Below are 26,841 nucleotides of genomic sequence, written 5' to 3'. Positions count from 1 at the left end.
GAAAAAAAAAAAAAAGAAAAGGAAGAGTTTGAATTTTTTGAGAATTTAACATTATTATATGAAATTTTTCTGTTCTCCAAAATCTAATTTTCAGAGAATATAAATGTGTTGTAGCTATAATGATAGGGTGGACAAAGATTCCAGCTAAAGAATTCACCAACTTATACTTCACTTTTAGTTAAAGTCTAGATTCCTAACATGATTTATTAAGAATTTGTAGAAAGGTTAATGAACATTTGTGAGAAAACGACCTTGATTATGAAAAATAAATAAATTAGAAACTTTGAAATAAATTATGACATTAGGCTTTTTTATTATAAAAAAAGAAGAACAAGAGCAGAGATTTTGTATTCTTTCTGAGAAAAAATTAGATTTAACTATTCGAATAGTAGAAATTAATTATTATAAAAAAAATTGAAGAATTTAAGTTCATATCATTTAAAAGATGAGTAAAATTTTTAAAATATACCTCTAATTCCATAATAGTACTATTTTCTTGTAAAAATTTAATAGTCGTAATTGCACACTATAAAAGTATTAATATTAATAAATAATAATAAAAATACTCAAAGTTAAAATTTTTATAAGTTTATAAATAAAAAATTCATTAGATTATTATTTGATTGTTATTTTTAGAAACTTAAATGACAGAAATATATTGTTTATTTAATTAAAAGTGAGCATATCTCATAACATTTTTTGTTGGGTGAATTTTACTATTGGATATAGAAAAGAAAAAGAAAAATATGGAAGAAATTAGTCAGTTTCATGCGATTTTACCTTAGATGCTCTCTATAAAACAAATTCTAATAAAACCAAAACCAAAAAAAAAAAATCATTTTCATGAAGAACAAGTGAAATCAGACTGGGCCACGTGGCAAAAGCCAACTAACGTTAACTACTAATCAACTAGACCTCACATGCTTGGAATACAAAATGACAAAATGGGCCGTCGTTTTAACCGGACTTCTATACCTAAAGGCCGAAACCGCGTTCACTAATCACGGACTATTATCTTTTTTAAGAATGACAAATTATTATCTATTCACTTTGAAGATTAACATTCTCTTAATTTTTTTTAAATTAAAAAGAAAAAAAAAGAAAATTCTGTAAGAAAATAGTCATTTTATTTTATTTATTCTTGTTTTGGACCATAAAAATGAACCTAAACTTGAAATTATTGATGGGTGTTCAATAGTATAACTTTAGAAATTTAAATTTAATTAATTATTTTTAATTTTATAATTTTTTTTATAAATGTTCTTTTAAAAATAACAATTTACCTATGCTTTTCAAAAATAGATTCCAAAACTCAATTCATTTTTTTTTTGAAAGAAACGTAATTCCAAAAGCTGCTACAATTAAATTATATAAAAAATAATAGTATGCAAGAAAATCTATTTATATACAATAAAAAATTGGATTTTAGGTGTTTAATTTTTTTTATAATGATGACTCAATAGTTGAATATAAATAGGTAAAATATATTTGCGCAAATAATATAAGAATAATAATACATTAGGAATTCAATCCCTTAAACTCTTCTTTTAAGGATACAAAGATTTTCAATGCAAAGAACTCTAAATGATAACACTTGTCTCGTAGGCGTGCCAATCACTATATAACGCCCAAAATTTTAGTGTTCTTTCTTCTTTTATGAATTAAATGTCATTTTTAATGGAATCTATAGAGGTGAGTGGAGTGGATGATGGATTTAGTTGCAATTTGTAGTTTTAAAAAAAACAAAATTATGTTAAAGATAATTTAGATAAATTAGTAAGTGGACATCCAATTAGTATTCTACCATGTTGCAATGGCATCATGAGTTATCCTTTTTAGAAGGGATTATTAATTAGATAATTATAGCTAACTATCATCAAATTTCACACTAATTAATACTATTTTAAAAGGATTAGACTCAAACAATGGTGGTTAGTTTTGAGTAAATTTTGATTTATTTTTTAGTTCATTTCTTGGAATATAATTAGAATATAATTTCTATTTATACGAGCAAAATATTAATATATTTTAAATGAAAAAATTTCTTATTTAATTTATGAGTATGTCATTATATATATACTAAACTAGTAGATGATTCATGAGTTAATTGTTTTAATGGTGACCAAATTTTTATTTTTATTTCATTTTGAATGCTAAACTTTATATTATTTTGGTATTCAAATTTTGATTATAATATTATTATAGATGAATTCAAACAATTTATTGTTTATGCGCTAATGTGAAAGCTACGTGGCATTAGTGAAATGTAATTTTTAGAAGTCAAATATTGAGTGAAAATGACTAGAATCGGTGAAATTTATGATTTAAAATAAGTTAGATATTAAATGACTACTATTTAGTTTATTAATTGCCATATAAGACTCAATATACAATAATAAAAGTTTAGGTACTAAAATAATACAAATTAAGATTTAGTACCGAAAATTAAATAAAATTAAAATTTAGTCATTATTCAGACAATTAACTCTAATTGACACGTATTATTAATTTTAAATAATAAATGTGTATATCATATATATGTGTTACTTTCAAACTCGTTGCGCCATATTTATTTAGTGTAGATAAAAATTACCTCTAATCTTATCTGAAACAAAAAATTGTAATTATAGAGTATTTAATTGGTATTTTAATTCATGAAAACAATAAAGGTTTTGAAATTGATTTTTTCTATCAATTATTCAGCCTATTGTTTGTAAATATTTGTGAGAATTTATCACTTTCAAACTCAAAATAAAGGAGTTTTATTATGTTTATAATAAAATTTTATTTTATAGTCCATGTTGTATTAAATTTTATTAAATAGAAAGAAAGCATAATTCAATATGCATATATATGTATGGAGCAACCAATTGGCACTTGGGATTCCAAAAGATCTCAAAACATGATATGATTTGAGATGGAATTGACGACCCACTTCTTTTTTTTTTTTTTTTTTTTTTTTCTAACTGAGAATTGACGACCCACCTAAAGACTAAAGAGCCTTCCTTGCCCTCAAAATATATTTTGATTCTCTCATCAATTTCTTTTTAATTTTTTTTTTATGTTCTTTTTTCTTGTTTCTTTTTTGTTCATCAAAATGGAGCCCACACGCTTAAACAAAAGTTGGCATCTTTGATTTATTTTTTTTAGGTTTGCATCCGACAGGTATTAGCCGTTAGGACCCCACCTTGTGTAGACCCTCTCAAGCATTTTGCAATTGCAATTATTATCAAGACTTTATATGTGTCATCTAATTAATCTAATCTTAATCTTAATCTAAATCTAAATCTAAATCTAAATCTATAGGTATATTCTTAATAACCCTTTTGATGTTAACCTTACCTTCCAATTATATGCTAATTGTGATTTCATTCCAAAGTCTAATTTATTATCTGTGCATGCATGTATCTACATATATATAACTCTGTTGATTTGATTTGCATTTAGTTTTATAGTTAGTGTGTTAAATCCTTCTAATTAGTTGTCAGATTTCCTAAATCTTTATGTTATGTAACTTTGTTTTTGGTGAGTACAGAATCAATCACTCACATGTCCTACAGCAAAGACTGATAGCTTTGTATTTAGTTAGTGAGATGAAGTATGAAATATTTTGTTTATGATTTAGGATTTAGGGTTTTGTATTGCTTATGTCTTTGATGTGTTCCTGTCTTCCACGCTTGAAATAATTGTGACATGTGAAAGAAAATCTATAATCTAGACCAATGCTAATAAAGAATTGTCACAAGTTTCCTAATTTAACTTCCAATTGTTTGTTCTTGTTGCTTCTTGCCTTTTCTTGGAGCAATTTTAATACCCAGAATTAAATATGATTGAATAATTAATATGATTTAAACTTAATTAACAGTTCATTAATTATTTTCTAATTTTATATATTTTCTTGGACACTCTCTTTCATATGCAACCTATATTTTACTATGATATATAGACCGCACTAACGTATATATTTTTAGTCCTAGACCAATAATTAATTTAATTAAAACATTTAATAATTTATAATTTTAAAAAGGACAATCAACCATTTAATTTAAGAATTTAATTTGTTAGATAAAGCTCCAGCAGTAGTTTCATACTGAGAGAGTCAATCAGTATTAATTCAATCAAAAACCCTTTTCAAGGAAGTTTACTTTCAGACCTGAAGAGAGTTCAAAACATGGAAACAATTTTTTCAAGTTATATAAATACTCCAGAAATTGGCGGAACAGAAGAGAGATTGCTTTGATGATCCTGCTTGAATCGAAGCCCCTTCATAACAGTAACTAAGCATTTAGGATTTGAGTAATGGCTACACTGATAATAAAATTAATGAGAAAAAAGAAGAAACTAAAGATAAGTATTTATATGTGTCTAATAACGAAAGGCAAGACAGTAAGGAAACAGAAAAATAAACATTCAGTTTTGCATTTTCAGACGCCCATGTCTTTTGCCTCAAAGAAATTCCCGCAGAGATTAATCATATTGGCTTGGCACATGCTCTTGCATTACGCCTGATATGCCTACTGAAATTCTCCATCAGCGGGCTAATTGTCTAGATGATGACTGAATTATTCTATTTTATTTTATTTTTTAATGTCAAATATTAATTTATATCATTTTGATATATATATATATATACACTTCGACTATAATATTACTAAGAGATAAATTCAGAACATTTATTACCTATGTAGCAATCTAAAACCTACATTTAGCCGCTTAATATCCAATTCATTTTAATTTTTGAGTTTTACTAATTTTAATAATTTCTCACTCAGAATTTTATATTTAATCTTAATTTTAATAATTTTTAAGGTTATTAGAAGTAAAATTTTGAGTGCAAATGCCTAGAATTAAAGCGATTTATGATTTAAACCAAGTTGGATATTAAACAGCTGCTATAAAGTCTTTTAATTGCCGCATAATCAATAAATTACTTAAATTTAGCATTTAGTGATACTAGATCATAATTTAGGTACCAAAATACTACAAAATAAATTTTAGTACTAGAAATGAAATAAAATAAAAATTTAATCGCCATCCAGACAATTAACGGTTCGATGAGCTAATGGGTTATATAAGGTTGAACTCAAATCTCTGAGGAGGCTAAATGATATGTAATTATTATGCAAATACAGGATAAATTTTGTATTTGGCCTCGGCCATCATACAAAGAACAATAACTTACGAGCATCTACGAACCCAAAAGTGCAAGCACAAAGGATAAATGAACTTGTAGATTAGCAATCTCCCAAGGCTTTTTGAAAGAATCAATTCCCATTAAGGCTTTAACTGTCAAAAAAGAAATTGGTTAACTGCCATCGTATCTTTACTGAGTTCGTTATAACTTTAGACATGATCAAAGGATGCAAATATATATTCCTCTAAACATTTAATGACACTTTAATGAATGCAACACTTATTTAATTGACTCTTCCCATTAATTTCTTTTTTTACTTCTTAAATTTATTGTGCCCTAGATTCTAAGCATAGAGTAAAGCCTTTATCACCTTATTTTTCTCATAGCATAAAGTTTTTCTGTTATACACTTGATACAATATATTTAGTGAACCAATAAGCTTTAGTTTCTCTTAATTATGTCTGAGGGATCATGTGTCCTAGTTCTTTTAAATAAAGAAATTATCCATATGATTATTAAAAAAAAAAAAAAAAGGCAAAAAAAAAACCCTCAATAATGTTAAACCTAAATTTGGCCGACCAAATTTTGCAAAGAGTGCAAGAAATTTTCCAACCTTAATGGAAGATCATAGAAATTTATCTTGTTGGTTTATGTAATAGGCAACATGGCGGTTGCCTTTGTAGGCTTATTTTGGGTCCAAATTAATTATAGTAGTATTGCTTGCCATAGAATTTTGTTGTCCTTGTTGCCAACCATATCATACATAGCCTTTAAAAATCGTTTAGTGGGTGTTTAATATTTCTGTATAATTAAACAATTGGAAGGTGGGTCCAAAGAATAAATGCTAATTAATTAATTCTGTAATCGTAATTCTGCAATTTAGAGATTTTTTTAAATAAAAAAACTAAGAAATCCGTCAAGTATTATTGTATTGTGGATATGGGCATGTTTGGTAAAGATGATCCTGTAATTATATGTCCTGTCCCCTCTTTTTGTACGTGAAGATGACTTTGTTAAAGATTTTGTACACTCAACAAAAAGAAAAGAGCAATTAGATGGGTTTCGTGTAGTGTGAAGCTTAGAATGTCTTTATATTATTAATTTAATTAAAATAATGATTATCATAATTAATTAGTATCATTACATATGTCTATCATATATTATGACTATCATGATTAGTTAGTATACAATCTCAACATGCCTCACACTGCCAATGTTAATTGTGATTTCTATTGGACAGAAAGAACGGTTACCCTGAATTATTATTTATTTTCCATCTGATAGGCTACCAAAATCATCAAAAGCATAAAATTCCATTTTCAGCTCCATTTTTTGACCGACCAAAATATTGTTTAGCCATCACTAAATATAGCCACTTAAGTAATTAGAAAGAATTAAGCACCATGCTTAATATGTCGATACCAAGATTTAATTCGCTCCACCAACACTCTTATATGCCTTGATATCTCCATGTAGAGATAGAAAATCTTGACTGTGTAGCTGATTTAGACAGGTGATTTATAAAAATCCATACTTTTTCATAATAGTTTTGTGCCCAGAAATGAATTAGTTCTAGAATAGAATTTAAATTTTAGTTTTTAAATAGAGTATCCTACCATAATACCCAATTGACCAATGAAATTATGAACTCTAAATTGCAAAGAATTTAGCAGAAAGTTGATTTTAATACTGTCTTTAACTTTTTATTAGCCAACGACGAGTTAATTCTAGAGTGGAATTAAAATTTGAGTTTTAAAATAGCGACAAAGCTATAAACTCTAAATTGTAAAAAAAATTAATAAAAAAATAAAACTGTAAAATTCACGTCTTCTTAATTTGGGTTCCATGCAAACCTTTCATAGAAGCGTTAATAATGATAGACTAACCATAGATTTTTACGCTTTTTCGGTTCACGGCCTTACGTAAAAATGTAATTGATTCTTACAAAATTTAAGTTTTCTGGTCAATATAGAAGGTGGTTTCATCAATTAGAAAGACAAATTTTAACTGTATTAGATAGTGAAAAGTAAGAAGAGGTTGGGAAATTTTAGTTAAGTTGGTGTGTAATGGTTATTATTATTATTATTATTATTAGAAAGAAAGAGAATGGTGGGTGTTTCATTTCATGGAAGAAAGGATAAGCATATAAATGCAGGTAAATTTGACGAAAAGTGAGAGAATAATAATGCCAAAGATAACCAAACCTCGGATAGGACATAAAGGCACGGCGCCCATTTTATTCCTTTTGAAAAAAAATTTGGACGATTAGTTTGGATTTTACCTTTCTTTTGTAGAAACCCAAAGTAAGAAATAAAACAATAAATACTACTAACCCTAACCCTAACCCTAACCCTTGAGTACTCTTAGTTGTCCAAAAAAACCCATGCCAAATTAAGCATCTATATTTAGGCCTTGAATGGTCTAATAGAAATACAATAAACCAATCAATGAATGGATGACACATTCAAAGGGTTAATTTTATTTGGTTATTCAGTTAATGTTTTTAATTAGAACATAATTTGGGAGTCTTGAATTAGTCAAAGAGAAGCCTCCTTCCTTTCCTACAAAGGATGACTTTATTGTTCAAAATGGGTCCATTAAATTTCTTTGTGCAAAACACTGGTGGGAAAGTTTGGCTACCAGCTCCTTTTTCTGACCAATCAAACTATGTCACATTGACTCTCAATTTCCACATATACTTATAAGCATGATATTAAAAAAAAAAGAGTGACAGGGATAGGGATTGGGATAAGAGTTTTCTATAGAAAGGGTATCTAGAAAATTGAAATTAAATGAATTTAAGTTTATGGTGAGCAAGAATGGCACATGCATGGTAGTCCTCAAGTCAAAAATATGAGAGACATGAGTTTCTTTTTTTTCTTTTTTTCTTTTTATATTTTCTCCTGAGTATATTTTATGTGTTTTCGTCAAAAATGACATGCCCATATATTGTTCTCTTAATATGACAAAAAAAGTTTCTAAAACTTTGAAAAAAAAAAGATATATAAATATTATATAGTGTAGAATTTCTTGCTTCAAGGTATCCACTATTTTAATTTAGAAATTTAAGCGAAATAATTACAAATACTTTCTTGAAGTTTGTTTTGTTATATAATTTTTGTTTTAATTTCTTAAATATTTGTATGTCATTTTACAGAATAAATTTTTCATTAGTTTAAAGTATGTACAAAAGGTCTTATAATATAAATAGTAAATCTAAGAAAATAAATATAAAATTGTAAGATAATATGTTTATTTATTAGTCATTTCATATTCAACTAAGCAATATATCAACGTGAAAAGAAGAAAATGCCATTTTTGAATGCATAAAATGACGATCTTTAGAGGGTATTTGATGTTAACCAAAATTTGAAAATTCACGTGCTCCAATTTTAATGCAAGATGCTATTTTTGAATGCATAACAGGATGACTTTAGAGGGTATTTGATGTTTACTAAATCTGAAAATTCATGTCCTCCAATTTTAGTTTAGATTATGAAGTTATATAAGAAAAACACAAGGTATCTATTTCTGCAATGGCCTTAAATAATTTACATGGACTGATAATGTTCTACTAATTTCCATCTATTTAAACTTCACCATATATAGGTTAATGGCTTTACATCTAAGGGTTAACAATTTGATTGATTTTATCCTTCTCTTTTCAAAAAATAAAAAACAAAACAAAACCTCTCACTCTCATATACAATGATATAAATTTTTTGTCTTTTTTATTATTAATTAGTTTTAGTTAAATTCGAATTTAAAATTTAATAATTCTAAAAATAAACTCAATACAAATTAAGCTATATTTAATTTCTAGCGAATAAAGAGTAAGCACTCAGTCAGTTCGATTTAAAACGAACCGAACTAGCTCTATCGAACAAATCAAACTAATTATGAAAATAAACCAAACCAGATTCTAAACAAACCAAATAGTATATGACTATGAACCAAACTGAACGAATGAGAATGTAAATCATAATAACCAAATTAAATAAACCAAACCGAATCGAACCTAAAATCACTTTAAAATTTTAATTTTATATTAAAAATAAAAATAAGTCTTAGTAAATAATTAGAAAATTAATTATCTCGGTTAAATTAATTAATTTCTTAATATAAGACCAATATAATTTTGATTCTTAAGAAGCCTAAACCGAATAAGAATTGGCCGAGTTAGATTTTTCAGAATTTTGTGTCCCTGGCAGTGAATATTATTGTTGGACACAATGTGTGCGTAGAGATGGGTACAAGGAATTATTCCACAAACCGGCAGAAAGATACGAAACAAGAGAAGTCCAAAAGAGTAATACCCGTAAAGGTGTGTGTATATAAATATAGAGATTAATCATTTCTTTGTTACTAATTCTTTAAAACCTGCGATTACAAAAATTCTCTCGAATTTCCAAGTGAAAAAGTTAAAAGAATCTTACCTAATCTAATCTTTTTAACATTTTCCTAATAGATGTTTAACATTTACAAAAGCAGTCAACTTCGAGATTCTTAGACAAAACCATCCAGACATAATTTACTTTCACTAGTTCTAATTAAATTAAATATGATTAGTGCCTAAGTGGTTAGATTTCTTTTTATATTTGTACTATAAAAACTCTGATAGGAATTAAACTAGCACAACAAATCCTATTGCATTCTCATCTCAGGCTTAATCGCGGAGATTTAATGTCAAATGGGATTTTTGGAAAGGATTAAATGGGTGATAAATAAATTAAAATAATAATAACTCTCCCAAAAGAAATTCAAATTGGGAGGAAAACTTAATTAGACTATGGTGAGGGAAAATCAAAGATAATCATAGACTCGTAATTGACAGTAGAGGCAGCCCACGTGCGAGAAGATTGTTTTGTTTTCATTTAAAATAGAGTTTTCCATGTTAAGGTATGGTTTTTTGTGACCTAAATTTTGAAGTTTATTTTCCCATAAGTAAGAAAAATTCACAGATTCCAAACAATGTGTTAATATCTTTAATTAAGAAATGTCTTCATTGATGACTTTTTACAGGGTTGAAATGATTCTGAATTTCGACCCTATATTCAGCAATATTTGTAAGACGATAATTACTTTAACATTGAGCTTTCTAATAAATGAAAATTTGCATATATTAATATTTATTAGAAAGTTAGCAAATTGCATATTTCATTTGTAGCATTGAGAGTGAGGAGTTTAAAATTAAATTATTATTATTTTTTTCATGTTATTAAAGTAGTAAAAAGGATTTGTTCTTCAGTCTTGAATGTAGTTAATTTTTAATAAAGTAAAATTACATTATGAAACAGAAAATAGAGCAATGAAATGAGTATAATTTATTAATGCATTTTGCAAGAAGAAATGCCCCACAAACTATAGCAAAATGTTGGAGTTTAACAAATAAAACAGATGAATTCATGGAAGTTTGAAAAATCATGGGAAACGCCACATGGATATATATAGTGACTTCACATGCAAAAGTACTTTAAGAGAAGAATTTTCTAAATTCTACTTAACAATCCAAACAAAAATAAAACCCATCATCATCAATTTATGAATTTCTTTTATTTCCTAAAATTAATCTCTCTCTCTCACACTTTTATTTTCTGTTCTTCAAACTAATTAATTTGTTACAAGAAAAAGATGAATGTAGAGAGAGGGAGAGGGAGCTTTTGCATAGTTTAAGGTAACCAAAATTCATTCACCACTTTCTTGATTATTCCTATAACACAAACAGCTATAACAAGTGGATAGAAAAGTAAAGACCCCTTATACATGGAAAGCAAGAAATGCTTTTGTGGACTTTGTATGACTTGTAAAATTAATGATGATAACCCATAAGGGAGGGAAGGAGGGGGAGAATAATATGGTCATTTGCCCGCTTTTACCGCTTATTTGTGATTCTTCTTTGTATTGCTCTCTATTTCTATTTCTAGTTATATGGATAGAGACATGTAGACTGAGTTACAAAATACTGACTCTTAATACACATATAATCATACAAAATTAGAAAAATAGGATTGTATAGAAAATTGGGGGTATTGGGTATAGGCTTTTGGCTTTATGTGTTTTTTGTCTATAGAGCAAGTGAGAAAGAAAAGAAAAGCAACAGGATCAAAATAGTAGAAGCAAACTAGTTCTTATAAAGACCTACCTAAACCACTCAAAACACCTCCCCCCATCTCCCTCTTTAGATTTCTTTTTTGGGTTTTTCTTTTTCTTTCTTTCTTGGAAAGATCTTTGGTATAGTCCATTGGTCAAGTGTTAGTATAGTGCTTAGTATATATGGATAGCCAAAGAAACTCTAATCTTAATTGGGCTTACTACCGCCAAGTGAAGGTAATACATTAGTTCAATTTTGGTGCTGATTCTTGTTCTGGTCTTTTATAGTTGTTTTCTCTTTCTTCTTTTTGGGTTAATGGTACATAATGAGGTATTCTTTTTGGCATTTTGAGTGCAAGTTTATTGATGGGTACATTGTGCCTTTGTTATGAAAAATGCAGAGCATGGAAGAGCTAAGGCATTCACTTTTGTACACAAGTTTGGAGCTTGAACAAACAAGATTAGCAGCTCAGGATGAGTTGAGAAAAAGAGATGATCAGTTGATCCAGCTTAAAGATCTTCTTAGCAAAATGATAAGAGAGAGGGATGAGGCAATTGAAAAATGCCAAAGACTACTCCTTGAAAAGCTCTTACTTCAGCAGCAACAGCAACAACAAAATGCTCCTTTATCAGGAATTTCAAGCATAGAAGATGAACCCAGAAGAGCAATTGATTCAAACAATGGTTTTTCATCATCAGATTGTGAAGAAAGCATTGTTTCATCACCAGTTATTGATCAAATTCCACCACAATTGCCACCAACAGCTCCATCATCATCAGTAGTAGCTCCTCAAGGAACAACATTAGAAATGGTACCTCAGAAACCTTTACCTGAAAAGGGAAAGCTATTACAAGCAGTAATGAAAGCTGGTCCTCTTTTACAAACACTACTTCTTGCTGGACCACTTCCTCAATGGAGACACCCACCACCACCACTTGAGTCATTTGAAATCCCACCTGTTACTATCCCTTCACCGCCAGCGCCACCGCCACCGCCACCGCAACCACAACTCCTCCACCAAGACTCTTTAATTAACATTAATGGTTGCAATAGGAAAAGGGTTCTACTTTGTGATGGCTCTGACTCACCTACAGAGACCAAACATCAAAGAATACTTCTCCACTGACCATTACTAAAATTTCTATAATTTATATATAAACATCTTTATATATCATTTTAATTCTACTGAAGATTAGTGAGGGATGGAATTTGAAATGTTGGGTATGTGACTGATTAGCATTTTGTACAGGAAGTTTGGTATTTTTATTTTTGTTTTAGAGAAGAAACTATTCCAAGTTGACTAAAAGGTGGAGAGAAGAGAAGAGTAGTAGAAGATGTTGGGCTTGTCCTTGGCTTTTTTTGTGCCAGTGTCTTCTTGGACTGGAGATTTTTTGTCTCTTTTTTGGTTTTCCATCTTCTGCACATGTTAGTCTTTTTGGCTTCTTCATGATGTGAAAGGGGAATTGGTTTCTCCAGAATTGCTTGCTTGCATTGGCATGTAAAATGTAACTTTAGGTGCTGAGCTAGTTTACTGATAGTAAGTTAAGTGTGTAATCTTGAGAGAAAAAGACAGGTTGATCAAGATCAGGAAAAACAAAATGATGGGTGTGAAGTTGTTAGGATTGGAAGATGGGGTAAGGCCAACAACCAATAGGTCTCAGAGACCTGCTTGTCGGGTTTAGTGGATCCCACAAATCAGAATCAGGATCTGCTACTGGTGTGATGTATGATTATATTACTTTTTTTTGGAGGTGATGAATATGATTATATTTAAAGTCTTAATCTTACTGTGTTTCTTTTTTTTTTTTTTCTCAGTCATTTTCCCTCTGCTCTAATTTTTACTACTCTTGTAGCAATGTTTCATGTTTTAGCATAAACTTCCATTCATCTCCTTAAAAGTAAGCCCAATAATGTTCGAGTTGCTCTTCACATGCAACATATCATTACATATATATGAGGGGACACACTGGTCTTCAGCTGAATAATGATTAGCATTTAAATTACTAGTGAAGTCTAAACAAATGAAAACATAGATCAGTAGGAGATATCATGTTTTTCCTCTAGTGTTATGCATGTTCATGCCATTTACCGCCCATCTTTAAACCTTCTACCAACCATCTGAGCAAAAGCAAATTGCTTTCTCCTACCAACTTGTTTTTTCTGGTTAAATCTTCTGTTAGAACAATACTATTAACTCTTTGGTCACGATCACTTATGGGTTTTTATAGGCAAGTAAGCTGGCAAGTGTAAACTAATTGAAAGTCTAAACATAACAGAACTCAACTGACCCCTTAATCTTTAGTTTGGAGAATAGGAAAATTCTTACAAAGTAAATGAGATTACCAAGAGTTAACCTCCGACAAGGCACTAAAGCCACTGGCCTACTAGCCTAATAGTAGTTGAACCTTAAATCTTCCTTTTGCTAATACATAGTGTTCAGACATCATCAGATTCTAACTTACAAGTAAATAGCCAATTACATACATCCCAAATGAGAATGAAACCTGAAACCGTTTAGCCTCAGGGCCTCAGCTTTGACTACCAGATCAAAGCCTCATTGGCTGTAGATAATCCTATTAAGTTGGAATTAGCTTTCTTTTGCTCTCAATATACGACTCTAAGGTAGGAAAATGAAATGCAGATCCAAAGCACAGGAGAAACTGAAGGGAGATTGATGTTAACAGGAGAAAGGAAAAAGAGGCAAGCCTCACAAATCAATTGAAGGGGCAAGTTCAAAACTTTACATCATAAGAGAGCACAAAAAGAAAGAAAATTGGACAAGCTGGTCTTGATATTGAATCAATGAACTCCAAGGCTAAGGTTAGGAATGTTAGGCTGCAAAAAATAAAAAGCCAGAAAGCAAAAGAGCTGGCTGGGGGGTTTGTCTGGTCCACACGGCAGGAGCTTAGGAATAAGAAAACTCGACTAAAAGACTTGATTTTATTCAAACGTCTCTTCATAAGGGAAAGGTCACAAATCATATTCATAATCATAATAATAATAATAATAATAATAATAGCTCATTCAATTAAGTTATAAACCCAATAGAAAATGTCCAACTTGATCACCAAAAAGGAAAAAAAAAAAGGGGGTCTGTAGATGGAGAAATACAATACGCAAAAATGCTACGCCCAAACACAAGTACAACCTTATCAACATCATCAGAAAGGTTCAATGAACATTCTCTGTTTAAACGTTCATTTTTTGTCTTATAGATATATATTAAGTGTTGATTATGAAATAAATTAAAACAAAAAAAACAAAAAAAAAGGAAAACTGGAGAAAAAAGTCGTAAGCACTGCTACCAGTGGGTGGAGATGAACATATTTTTTCTCATTTGTTCAATTTTCTTCTGTATAAATCTTTTAATTGTTATCCATTTCATAGATTGAAAACACCGATAAAGTCATATCACTAATTCATTCAAAGCACAAGCCTACTAATGTAAATAAAACACATCATACATATGTCATATATATTATACCATTGTTATGGAAAGTCTATAATTATAACAGGATTTACCTAAAAAAATTTCATAAATCCATCAATGTTTTCCAATAATTTAAAGTTATAAAGCTTACAATTTTTGGTTTCGTTTCTTTAGAGAACTTCAGATGAAAGAATCCTGTCGTCCAAGCCTTGTACAATTGACAGTTGAACAAAATACACATACAAAGACTTGAGCCATTAGAGAACTTCAGTTGCCAATTGTGTTCAAAGTTTAAATATGGTAACAGCAACATTAATTTGGGATTTAACATGATTTCCAGGCCTGATCCAAAGGTTAGGAGATTTAACCCCTACCATCTAGAAAAACTCACTGAAACAAATACAGATGAAAGAATAATTTTGAAGCCCCTTTACTTTTCAGACTGTGTAAAGCCTTTACATAACAAATACAATTGGAATCAAGAAGAAAATTCAGTCTGGTGCCATCCTCACCAGGCAAAGCCGCGTGCAGTCCTGTTTTCAATATTAGGTCCAAAGGCTGATTTCAGTGTTCAATGGGATTTCTACTCGCAAGTATCCACAAAGCTGCTGATCTTTACAGGGAAAATCATCTGGGAATTGACTGCACCATCATCAAGTCTTCAACTACTGGTCATCATCACTGTCAGCTTGAGTAACCTTAGGCTGATTTTGTTTCTGAGCATTATACATATCTGCAACCTGAAATGCACGGGAGAAGATATTGAGTGTTGTATGTATGTGTAGAGGGGGGAGAGGGGGGAAAATATTCCTTTTGTTTGTTGGTCTGGTTAAATTATCAAGCAATTAGGAGTCCTAAGACTGCTTATTACATGCTCAGCTGACATAGCTAGTCTTATTTCAAATTGTCAAGCAACAAGGATTGTACACTACCTGGTCAGATGATGTGGCTTCTTCGGGAGACTTGTCCTCCCGGACACGCATTAGACGTGGAAACCGCAGAGAAATTCCCTAAAGCAGGAATAGGAAGCAGCATGAAGTTAATCATTTGGCTCAAGAAATAAAGAACTGCAAGGAGAATCAGAAGAAAACACAATCTTAAAGCAACTTCAATTTAATGAGAACATTAGAAAAGCCAAAATGTTATACAACTCCAAGGAGCAACTCAGAATAAATACAAATAAATTTAAACTGTGGGCATTACCAAGGTCAACATCAACAGCTGAACCCCAGAATCAGTAGAATATGTAATGATATCTGCCAACCTTATTATTTGGAGGTATTCAGTAAATTCCAGCATTTGCCACCCCCAAATTTGGAAAGCAAAATATCAAAAGATACATCTCTATCCATAAGCAACCACATTACAGAGTGCAAGTGCATGCGAGATCTCAAATTCCTTCAATGTTACATAGTTTCAATGCTATCAATGCTAGTAGTCAGACTGTCAACTCTGTAGTTAGCGGGTTCAATTTCCACTCAAGATGCACGATTAAGACTATAGTTTGTTATCAATGCTAGTAGTCAGACTGTCAACTCTGTAGTTAGTGGGTTCAGTTTCCACTCTAGATGCACTATTAAGACTATAGTTTGTTGAATTACCATAAGAAAAAGGTCAAAGAAAATACGTGTGATAGGTCATTTGTCAAATAATGTTTCAATGCAAGTACACAACATCGGTGGTTGAAGTAACCAGCTTCAGTCCATTTGGATAGCATTTTTTTATCAAGTAAAACATTAAGTGCCTGAGAAACTGAACTCAACCTTATCAGAATTCACTATACCAACTGCCGCACGATGAACAGGACTAATAGTTAAATCTGCAGCTTTCACCTCCCATACCTGCATTCTAGTAAATATAAATGATGACATAACAATAAAAAATAAGAACAACGAAAATAACTAACAAATAAGAAAAGATACCTATTAAGCATAGCAATTATTGAAAAATGTCCTTTGAAATGACCAGCAAGCAACGAATTAAGCTTCTTCAATGTTTTAAATTTCTTAGATTTTAGAGAACGTCCATAGAAAACTAAATTATTTGAAATTGAGTATCAACAGTGGTGATGTTTAGGCAAAGACATTTAGTCAGCTTGTAAAGCATCTTGCTTCCTCAAAGGTAAAACTATTCTATGATTAAATTGTAAACCGTGTCTGCATGAGCTTGTATACAGTTCATGCTTTTCAGTTTAATGAGAAATTGCCATAAAAGAAGAGCCTGATAATTCTTTCAAGCTATCGCATAAATAGAAGACAAATGGTAAAGAAAAATATAAAGGAAAAAAAAAATTGCATGAGCATACAACAAATTTTTGCTCTACAGGCTTACATGTAACAAAAAGTAACTTTATTGTGTATGACAGTATGAGAAAGAGATCCTTCCATATACATGTAGTCCAAACTCCAAACTATGACCAACTAAGAATAACCGTTATGAAGTTATAAGGTCAATTGTTTGCGCTTTGACACTTGTATGCTTGTTTAGGTGAAGTTTGAGCAAATATATTCAAGAAAGAGTACGAGATATGAACCCAAAAATTAGAAATCTAAACAAATTACAAAGTGATACAATATATGCAACAAGACACTAGAACCAAAGGTTAGATTGTTAAAAAAAGCTGGAAAAACCATTAAGGATAGGATACAGATGAATTTCCTTACGGATGATAAGATTACCTCAGTGGGCTCAAACCACACATCTGGTTTAATTTTTTCTTCATACCTGTAGTACGACTGGAACCAACTAGAAAGTTAGCATTGGAAAAGTAAAAAATAATTCCAAAGCTACCATGAAAAAAACATAAGAAACAGACCTTTGGTTGAGGAACTACTTTAGCGCGCAGACTATTGGAACGTTCTTCAAGCACTTGTTCAGAAAACCCAGTGCCTATCCATCGATGCGAGTTAAAAAGAAAAATAGTAAAATAGAATATGGCATCAACTTGAAATAACTCAATAGCCATGAAACAGCTGCAAAACCAAAATTTTCACTCACCTATTTTACATATGCTCTCAAACTCCTCAGTACTGCTGTTGTAACAAGCAAGAAGAAAAGCACCATAGACACCTAAGAACAAGTATCAGAACAACATGAGCAGAAATTGGTTTTGACCAGAGGGTAGAATGCTTGTCCCCATAAACTCCAGAAATCTGATCCGTGATATCAACATAATTGACATGAAACTTACTGCAGTATGAAATTGGTAATGCATATGATATACAATTGCATGTTTGCTTCAACTAAAACAGCACCTACCTGTACGCTTTCCACGACCATGGTAAGCAGCAATAGGTACAAGATCCAGCGAGTCGCCAATACTGCAGACAATAGTATCTTTAGCAATAGTAATCATATATCCTATTATAAAACAATGTGCATAAAGCCCATATTCATCCCACTTGCCTTTCTATGTAATCTTTCTTCAATTTTACCCAGTTATTCGACCTCTTCGAAGGCTCGTATGTAGCATCCTTGTCCAATGTTTTGATGATTAAACCCTCGCAACTGCAAGCTCAGATGAATCAATGACCAGATAAAACCAATAATAACTTAAAGATATGTCATATGATTATTCACATGAAAAGAATAAATCAAGTTGCAAAATTTATTTGGAGATTAGGCATACTTCTTCCAAATTACATAAAAATTGGAACAATTCGTCAAAACACTTAAAATTTAAAAAGCATACTAGAATTGCAGTTTCTATTATACAGTGAAGTGAGCATGTTCTCTAACTCAGAACCCACCATATGCCAATTTGTGCACCCTTAAATGATAGAAGTTCCATATTACAAGTAAAAACGAATAAACAGAGCAAGCTTGTAATAATGAAAGACATAGCAATGTTATGTTGTCACATCAAGACACCTTCGAAGACAAACATATAAGGAACATTTTATAATGTGTTTTTGTGTTCATCTAGCAGTTGTAACCTGAAGAAAATATGATTAAGCAAAGACAGAGTACTATATAACATTAGACATACGAAATAAACCACAGAGATATTCAATCAGTCAATGAATCTAAATGTGATGGACCTTCATTTCTAGAAACTTAAATAGAAGGTGGAGTACCCGATAATAGAAAAGGTGATATAAAACTTTCTACCTAATTAGTATATGCAAATCATCTACATGCTATGACTCGTATATATTAAAATGCATCTGACTTATGCCCAGTCGCCACTGAAAAATGCCAAATGCATGAGATAGTAACCTTGCATCAACAGCAGCATCGAGGAACTTTTGAATTTCCTCGAGATCATTTGATGTTATTGCTGTTGCAAACTGAAAATGTTCAGGGTCTTCCTCAAATGAATCATAAAGCAGCTGCACAGGACAAAAATATAGATCCAAGGATATGAATTCATTAGTATTTTCGGGTACAAGCAGAACAGCTACATTCAAGCTAATTAAATTTATCAGCATAATGTGCAATTCTCAAAGATATCAAAGTACAGCTCATATTACTAGGCTTCAGTAATCACAAAATATCACCAGCATTAATTAATAAATCTAGTCAAGAGGCTGCCCTTTTCTCAGTTAGATTACTCCATATAAAAGATCATATAAAAAATCATGATCCAATGAATAATGGCAGCATATTTTAGACTCCTGAAAACCACTCGATATGCTTTTCCCTTCTCCAGTCTCCAGTCATGTATCCATACTGCTCCTAATTCCCTAAAGGGCTGACGGCACAGTAGCGTTGATATTATTATAAGTTTCGAAGTCTAGTTAATGCTTTTAACAATTAAATGCACATGTTTGCATGTCTTAAAGTATGTTTGTCTAAAGCCAAAAGTATGAAACAAGGTGTTCGGTCCACATGAACCAGAATTCAAGTCTCAATGTGCATAAAACAAGCATATGGCTTACTGCATATTCATACCAAGTCTTATCATAACTTTAAACAGAAAAACACAAGGTAAATCAAATACGTAGATTTAAACTGGTCCCACGCATAGCATTAAGAGATGAAAAGAGAATAAACCCCTAATATATCCCTAATGGAATAAAAGCATAAGACTCTATGACTAATCATTGAGCATCCTTTTCCACAATAGCATGCCAGCAATGATGCCTTCTTGAAATAGGCTTCAATAATTAAGTACAGTAAGAAAATGGGTAAAAGCATCAAATTTTACACAGTAAACATGCAGGTAAGACTAAGAAGGTGCACCACTATTTCATAAGTAAAACTCCTTACTAAGAGAGAAAGAATTTAGTCCAAGATTTGCACTGAAGAGATAAATTGAAGGAATTTCAGAGGCAACCACTGCAATTTAAGAACATTGACAGCATAAAATAAACTCAAAACATCAACAACCTTGAAACATATGGGCATTCAAGTGGACCTTGCAGTCCGACCCAATAGACAATTCAACATTTTATTTAATAAGGAATTTTCATAGTAGATTATTGGCCTTTCACACTTCGATCAGTATTACTTCATAGAACCACTTTCAAAGCACCAGCATTCAATAAATTTGTTGACAAAAGACAGAACGCTGCAGTAAATGCTTGAATAAAGCAAGTGAATATGAAAAGGGCATACCTTTCTACGATCTTCTAGTTGTTCTTCAATAAGTGGTTTGCCATTAAGGTACAACATATCAAAGGCATATATGCAAACATCGACCTTGATGTCACTCATTACCACATTTTTCCGGGGCCGGGTGCTAAGGATCTGCAACAATGTATCATGAAAAAAATACATTATCTCAAGTAAAGAGAGCTGGGGTCCCAACTGCATGATTGGCCATTAAAATTTCAAGATTATATTCTACAACATTGCACAGCAAAAGGACAAAAATAAAGCAAATATAGGTGGGAGAGTGGGCCTATTGCTAGCATACAGTACAAGTTGCTAACACTATACAATAAGACACATTAGAAGTCCACCTTAAAACAGGCTAACAGCTATGCTTGAAAAATGGAAAGAAAATGCAAACCAGTGAGCAAGGAGTAACATCTATCTTGATGTAAATTTGATTGATTTCTATGTCATATGACTAAGCTAACAAACTTGAGCTCATTTCAGACAAGTTGTGATTTTGTTGCAGACCGAACCATGTGCCCCGTTAGAAGATTGATCTGAGCTGTGTTCAAGCTTAAGGAAGATAAAACTTTGCTGAAGCAATCCTAAACAGACCAAACTTAAGTTTAACTTAGCCTCTACTTGATTTGCAATCTCAGCAATCAGTGTTACATACTGCAAATATAATCATGTTAGGTTGTATAATAAGACCAGCCCGAACTTTAAGTATATCTTTTCATTAATTTGATTTTGATCACAGTTATCCTTATTCTTGTTTAGGTTAAATCTCATCTTCAAAACCTTTTTGATTTTCTCCATTATTATATTTCTAAAATCTTTTCTTCATCACAGAATTTTTTAGAATTTTTACTTATCCCATGGCTGATTTTATAAGTCCATCACGTTATATTATGCTAAATGCTTGTCCACATTAAGCAAATTGGACAGTTAATTTTGCATATTATTGTTTCTCTTACATCAGGCATACAATTTAAGAAGATTGTCAAAGAATTGATCAGTTGCTATTTGAAAACTTATAATTGGATAGCAATAAAAAAATAATTATGATCTAAAGATGGCAAAACAACTATCATAAATACAGTTTAAATTACCTGAAAGGGCAGAATTTTCTTTTCCCCACGATTATAGGCAACTATTTCACAATCCAAAACGAAAGATTTCACAGAGGATTTCTTTGATCTGCACACAGGAAATAAGAATTAGCAACTAAAAAGTAGAAGCAATTATTAGCAACTATGGAATACCAACCAGCCAAATATTACAAGTAAAACTCTTTATAGCAATCAACTTAAAATAAACCAGCAGTTTAAATATACAGCAGCTCTTGAATATTTGAAATGATTATATGATCAAACACATAAAACTACATCCTCGAGTTACATTCCCCAGACCAGATTGCATTCAATATTCTGGATCAGAGTGAATAAAATGTTTTGAGATTTAAGGCTTTATTGAGTTTTATTGTGTATTTGCAAGTAAAATATCTCAACAACAATTTTAAGGCCAGCATTTCATCGTCAATTTTTTATACATGATTTGATGAGGAATAAACACTTACTCATATAAAAGATAACAAGAAATGGATCTGATTGCGACTCAATAATATAATTAATGCTTACCTCCAAAAGTAAAGTAAGAAGAATCCAAAAAAGTCCAAAATCAAGGATATCATGCGGTAAATATGGGTGCAAAGAATAAAGGGGCATATGAGTGGGAGATAAGTGAAGCTAGTTTGGTATTCATATAGTGGTGGATCACTTCTCTTTAATAGATTCTACCTTGGGTTATGAAGCTGCAAGATTCAGTCTTTAATTTTCTATTCTTTTGGGACTTACAGTTTAGACTAGCTTTTATGCGTCACAAGTTCATAAATAAATATAAGTGAAGTATACCTTGAAATTGCAACAACAACATCAGGATATTTTCCAGTATTCCGCTCAGCATTTCGACTGTATATCTCAACTGAACCATTCTCCAGAAAATGTATCTGCATCATTTAAAAGAATTTTAACCAAAATGATAAGAATAAAAACAATATTGACAGAAGAAAATAACTGGAAGCAAAATAAGCAACCCAAAGAACTGTGACTAGTTAGTATCACCTGGGCACGTTCACCATCATACTTGTATTCACAGGTGAATTTACCCTGGAACTTTTCTACTATTTCAGTAACACTTTTGGCTGGCTTTGCAAGCATGGGTCCAACTGGGACACCAGGTGTAAAGCTACATGTCTTGGGGAGATTCCATACACCATCATTTAGAAGAGCAGGGACTATTCTATCATAGACAGGGAGTACAGAGTACACTTGTTTAACAATCTTTGCAGCCTGATGCAAGAAAAAGAATGATACAACACCAATCAAAATGAAATTTATAAAGACTGATGACTTTTCAACTATGGATCAGATGGCCTTTCAAGTTACATCACAGTACTTAATCATGGAAGCTGTTTCACAGTCATAACTACCTATACACAAAAGAGTAAGAGCTTCTGTATCTCATGTGCTCAAAAGCCTAAAGATGCAAAGCTGCAATACGTTTGATCACGCATCACTCTGCCAGACTTGTAAATCCAATCCTTTGCAAAATTAAGAGGAAAAAGAAAAGAAAGAAAGAAAGTAGATGAGGTCTATAAGCCCAGTTCCCACATGCTAATAAGAGATTCGATACATAGCAATAGTCAATAACTCATTGCTCAGAATAAAAACTGTTAATATGCATGTAATCTTTTACCAAACTTTTTAAGAAAATGCTCAATTTTCCTAAATCCTCCGCAATTGTTAGCAACATGTGATGCTAACCTCACTGTCCCCATGAATCATTAAGCAGACTTCAAGCATAGCACATGTAAGATGTTATTGTGGAAACTTTTAAGCCTTCAAAAGATGGCGGTCTTATTTACATTATTCAAAAATATGCTAGCAAGTATTTTAGTGGAACCTCCTCAAACTCAAAGGATTGCCAACCTATCATAAGTTCCAATAAAAGATCAGGCCTCCACTCTTTCCATCATGTTCAAGTATTTACATGCTTTGCTCCATTTGACTTTCTAGAATGTCCAAATTAACATGGAGCTCCATATGGATAGAATTGATAATGTCCTTTGTGTTTTACTTGCCAATAAATGAACACTATAATTGCTTTTCTACATTTGGATTATGTAAATAGGTCAAGAAGAAAAAGGGGTGCTAAATATTCTTAATTTACCATCTTCAAAAACTTGAAATTGAATCCCCTAAACCAGGGTTCTATACAGAGGTCAAATGGTTGCCTCCAACACCCCTGAGAAAATAAGCTCCCATCCAATTAATTAATATTAAGGATTATTGTGATATTGGTAGGTATCCACTAAGTAAATGTTGCCTAATGAATCCAGCAAAATTACGTAATTAGGAACCAATTACAGAAATGCAATTAATTGACTTCCATTCTGTCATTGTGCATGCCATACCCATGGGCCATGGGTTATTCTGTAACAGGAAATACAGCAGTATTTTCTTCCATACTTCTATACAGGAAATCTACTCACCTCATCTAAAGGAGACTGAATATTTGAAGGCACAGTGCAATGGTTTTCAGAAAACACAGCAGCTTGTCCCAATGCAGCCAAAAGTGTCTGTCCTGCCAAATTGATTCGCAACTTTCCCTGTTGAATGTATAAGAAAAATAATCTGAGAAAGAAGAAGAAGAAGAAGAAGAAGAAGAAGAAGAGAAAAAAACAAAACAAAGAAATAGTATCTAAAAAATGTTTAAAAATACAACCTGAAGTAGACGAATGAGATATTGAGGTTCACAGTCGGTGGCTGCAACCAGAAGTGCCTTGATACGATTCTTTTTCTTATCTTGACTGTCCTTCCCAGAATCCTATTAATTCAACAAAAATAAAATTAAGAAATTGTATTAAGCTTAAATAACAACTTCCTCATCTACGCTGTTCAAAGAAAAATCCTCATCTACTATTTTTCTGCAAATGGATCTCCAACTGTACTTCTCATTTTGTATGTATGAGTATCTGGTGGAAAGATAAATTGCACTCCTTTATGACCAATAAGAGAAAACGTGTATTTTCATGTCATATTTCATGGGACCAAAAAAGAGAGAGAGGGAGGGAGGGGGAGAGAGAGAGAGGAGAAGAGGGAAAAAAAGCAAAAAAAAAAAAAAAGAAAAGAAAAGTAGGAAGCCATTCTTTTCTTTCCTGAGCATCCTATAAATAATAGAGAAGAAATTCGAAAAGAGACTACGTAGGTCATAAATTAAGCCAAACCTAACAGAAAACCTTATGATGTTTCACACACAAACAGTTTAGAGAGGGAACATATAGCATTTGTTGTTCTATAATTAAGGGGAAAAATGGAAAAAAGAAACATAACTGAGAGATCAACTACTTTCTTCTCTATTTTACATTGCTAGTGGTAATATTCCAATTACCTCCACCAGAAGTAGTGATATCTTAAACAAATATCATCCTCATAGCCATAATAATAATGCCCGTATCAGTCACCTGACTTGAGTATCTATGAATATATGGATACATCACAATCATTACATGGCACTTCATACATCAACGGCATCTACAAAAAGATAACCACGTAATTACCTGTTTCAAATTATTATGTATTTACAAAACTTTAGGTATGAAACACACAATTATAAGGAGTGGAAAAGCTGGTTCGGGAAATCCGAAAAGCAGCTCTAATAGTTATTTGATCACCATTGAAACGATCCTTTGTAAGCACAACCTTAACCATAGATAAGAAAATGAGAAAAATATGTTTGAGCAGGAGTTGCCTAAATTATACAACAATAGAAACTCCTATACAAGAAAAATTGAGTTCTAATACAATTCACCAAAAATTCGCCATGCTAGAAAAGAAGCATAAATCGAATTTTCTCAATATCAATAAATAATCTGGACTGACAATACCTTTGCAATCAGCTGAAATGTGTTGAAAACTTTTGAAACTGTTAAAGGCTCAGGCCTTCGCATCATAGATTGTGATGAGCGACTTGCTTGAGCAACCCGTCCTAAATCTCCTGTTCCCTGTCAATTAATAACACACATGAGAGGCAAAGTACCAAAACAAGTTTGTATAAAGGCCACAAACTAAATAAAAAAAGTAACTGAACTATATCTTACTAATCACCTGCAACTCTTATTACAATTATTAGGCAGCATGTAATTGTTTGTTCCACATACACTTAGCAATAGCACAATCAGGAGTGAAATAATCAATAAAAGAAATATAACCAGCACAAAAAGTCAACAACATGTAAAAGTAGATTCACCTCATATTCCTTCTTAACTTGTTTCTCGGTCCTCCCAAAGGCCTCAGCAAGTGCCTTAATAATCATAGCTTCACCAATACCCAACTCAACGCCCTCATGAGCGGGCGCAACCCGATTGGCCAAAAGATAAACTAGAGCCAACAAATCATCAGGAGTGGTACTCATAACACTCCTCAACATGTTACAAGCAACATTTGTAATATTACCCCTGCCCTTCTCTTTCTCATCTTCCAAATATTCAAAAGCTGAACAAACAAATATAAAAGGGACATTTTCACCTTTCTCCCAATAAACCACTTCATTTGGGTCAAAATCTTTAGGATTTTTCATCAAAGATTTAATCTTTCCCTTCATTTCTGCAATTGCCAAACGCTGTTTCTTGGCAGTATCAACTTTTTTCTCTTCACCGAGCGATAAGCTAGAGTCCTGGGGCTTTTGGGGGGTCTCCTTATGCTGAATTGTATTGGGCGGCTGTTGTTGTAAAGATTGCGTGGAATTAATTAGGGTTTTGGGGGCAATTTGGGAATCAGGGGATTTGCGTTTCTTGGGAGAAGAAGACTGGGATTTTTTATTTGCGGCGGATTTTTTCATGAGAACGTCGAATGCGGAGCGAGGAGTAGACATAGTGGATTTGAAACTGGATTTGATAAAGAGAGGAAGTGTAGAATGAAAATAGGAGGATTTATTGCAGAATATGAGAAACGAGGAAGACAGAGATTTGGAATGGTGATGATGACGATGATGATGATGATAAGGAAAGGAAATGAAGCGCAAACAATTACACGAACGAAGGGTGAGCATCAAATTGACAAGACTTTGGATTGTCTGGGTTTTCTTTCAAGAGTGCTGAGAAAAACTGCCACAGCGCTGCTGCCGATGCTCGCTAGTAGAAGAAAATGGCGGGAGTGTGTTTTTTATTTTATTTATTTAATTTTTATTATCAAACTTGTAAAATATGGATAATAACTTCTTTTTTAATAGAAAAGCTCACATTAGTAAAATGTAAAATTAAAAAGGTTTGATAGTTTCAGTATTTTAAAAAAAAATACTGGCTTAAATTTTTTTTAAATATTCAGTTATAATAATCTAACAAAATCATCTTTTTTTTATAGTAAAATTCATTATTAATTATATTTTTTTGAAAAAAAACATACTCTCCATAGTTTAATATTTTCTTTTCTTTAACACGGACAATTAAATACTTTAATAAATATTAAATTCTTATTGCAAAAACTTGCAAGAATTATTATAATATAATTATTTATTTAAAATACAGTTATAACTATCAAAAATTAAATAGAAATTTAATAGCATTTTTTACAGTAATTTTACTAA

The 26,841-nt window shown here is 31.5% G+C and overlaps 2 protein-coding genes across 3 annotated transcripts; one reads left to right on the top strand and one right to left on the bottom strand.

Moving 5' to 3' along the window:
* The first annotated feature begins 11,172 nt into the window (after positions 1 to 11,172).
* LOC8275234 (protein enabled homolog) lies at positions 11,173 to 13,012 on the top strand. Its single transcript, XM_002523669.4, has 2 exons — positions 11,173 to 11,461; positions 11,626 to 13,012. Exons 1-2 carry the CDS (start codon positions 11,408 to 11,410, stop codon positions 12,349 to 12,351), a joined length of 780 nt encoding a protein of 259 aa, XP_002523715.1. The 5' UTR covers positions 11,173 to 11,407; the 3' UTR covers positions 12,352 to 13,012.
* A 1,877-nt stretch (positions 13,013 to 14,889) lies between these two features.
* Positions 14,890 to 26,561, bottom strand: LOC8275235 (DNA ligase 1). 2 transcript variants are annotated; one of them, XM_002523670.4, is made up of 17 exons: positions 25,507 to 26,558; positions 25,145 to 25,261; positions 23,983 to 24,084; positions 23,750 to 23,866; positions 22,320 to 22,547; positions 22,110 to 22,204; positions 21,309 to 21,396; positions 20,215 to 20,346; positions 18,874 to 18,986; positions 18,061 to 18,162; positions 17,914 to 17,975; positions 17,653 to 17,724; positions 17,471 to 17,544; positions 17,334 to 17,390; positions 16,419 to 16,496; positions 15,588 to 15,665; positions 14,890 to 15,395 (listed from the first exon to the last, which is right to left on the bottom strand). In XM_002523670.4, exons 1-17 carry the CDS (start codon positions 26,305 to 26,307, stop codon positions 15,321 to 15,323), a joined length of 2,391 nt encoding a protein of 796 aa, XP_002523716.2. In that variant the 5' UTR covers positions 26,308 to 26,558; the 3' UTR covers positions 14,890 to 15,320. The 2 variants fall into 2 exon arrangements, 1 of the variants encoding a protein (XP_002523716.2); XR_007216963.1 differs by having other exon boundaries at positions 15,369 to 15,395; positions 16,419 to 16,503; positions 25,507 to 26,561.
* Between the last annotated feature and the right edge of the window lie 280 nt (positions 26,562 to 26,841).

This window comes from Ricinus communis, chromosome 8 (genome assembly GCF_019578655.1).
Source record: "Ricinus communis isolate WT05 ecotype wild-type chromosome 8, ASM1957865v1, whole genome shotgun sequence".
NCBI classification, from domain to species: Eukaryota; Viridiplantae; Streptophyta; class Magnoliopsida; order Malpighiales; family Euphorbiaceae; genus Ricinus; species Ricinus communis.
The sequence above is the reverse complement of the archived record's forward strand: the minus strand, read 5'-3'. Positions and strand labels throughout refer to the sequence as shown.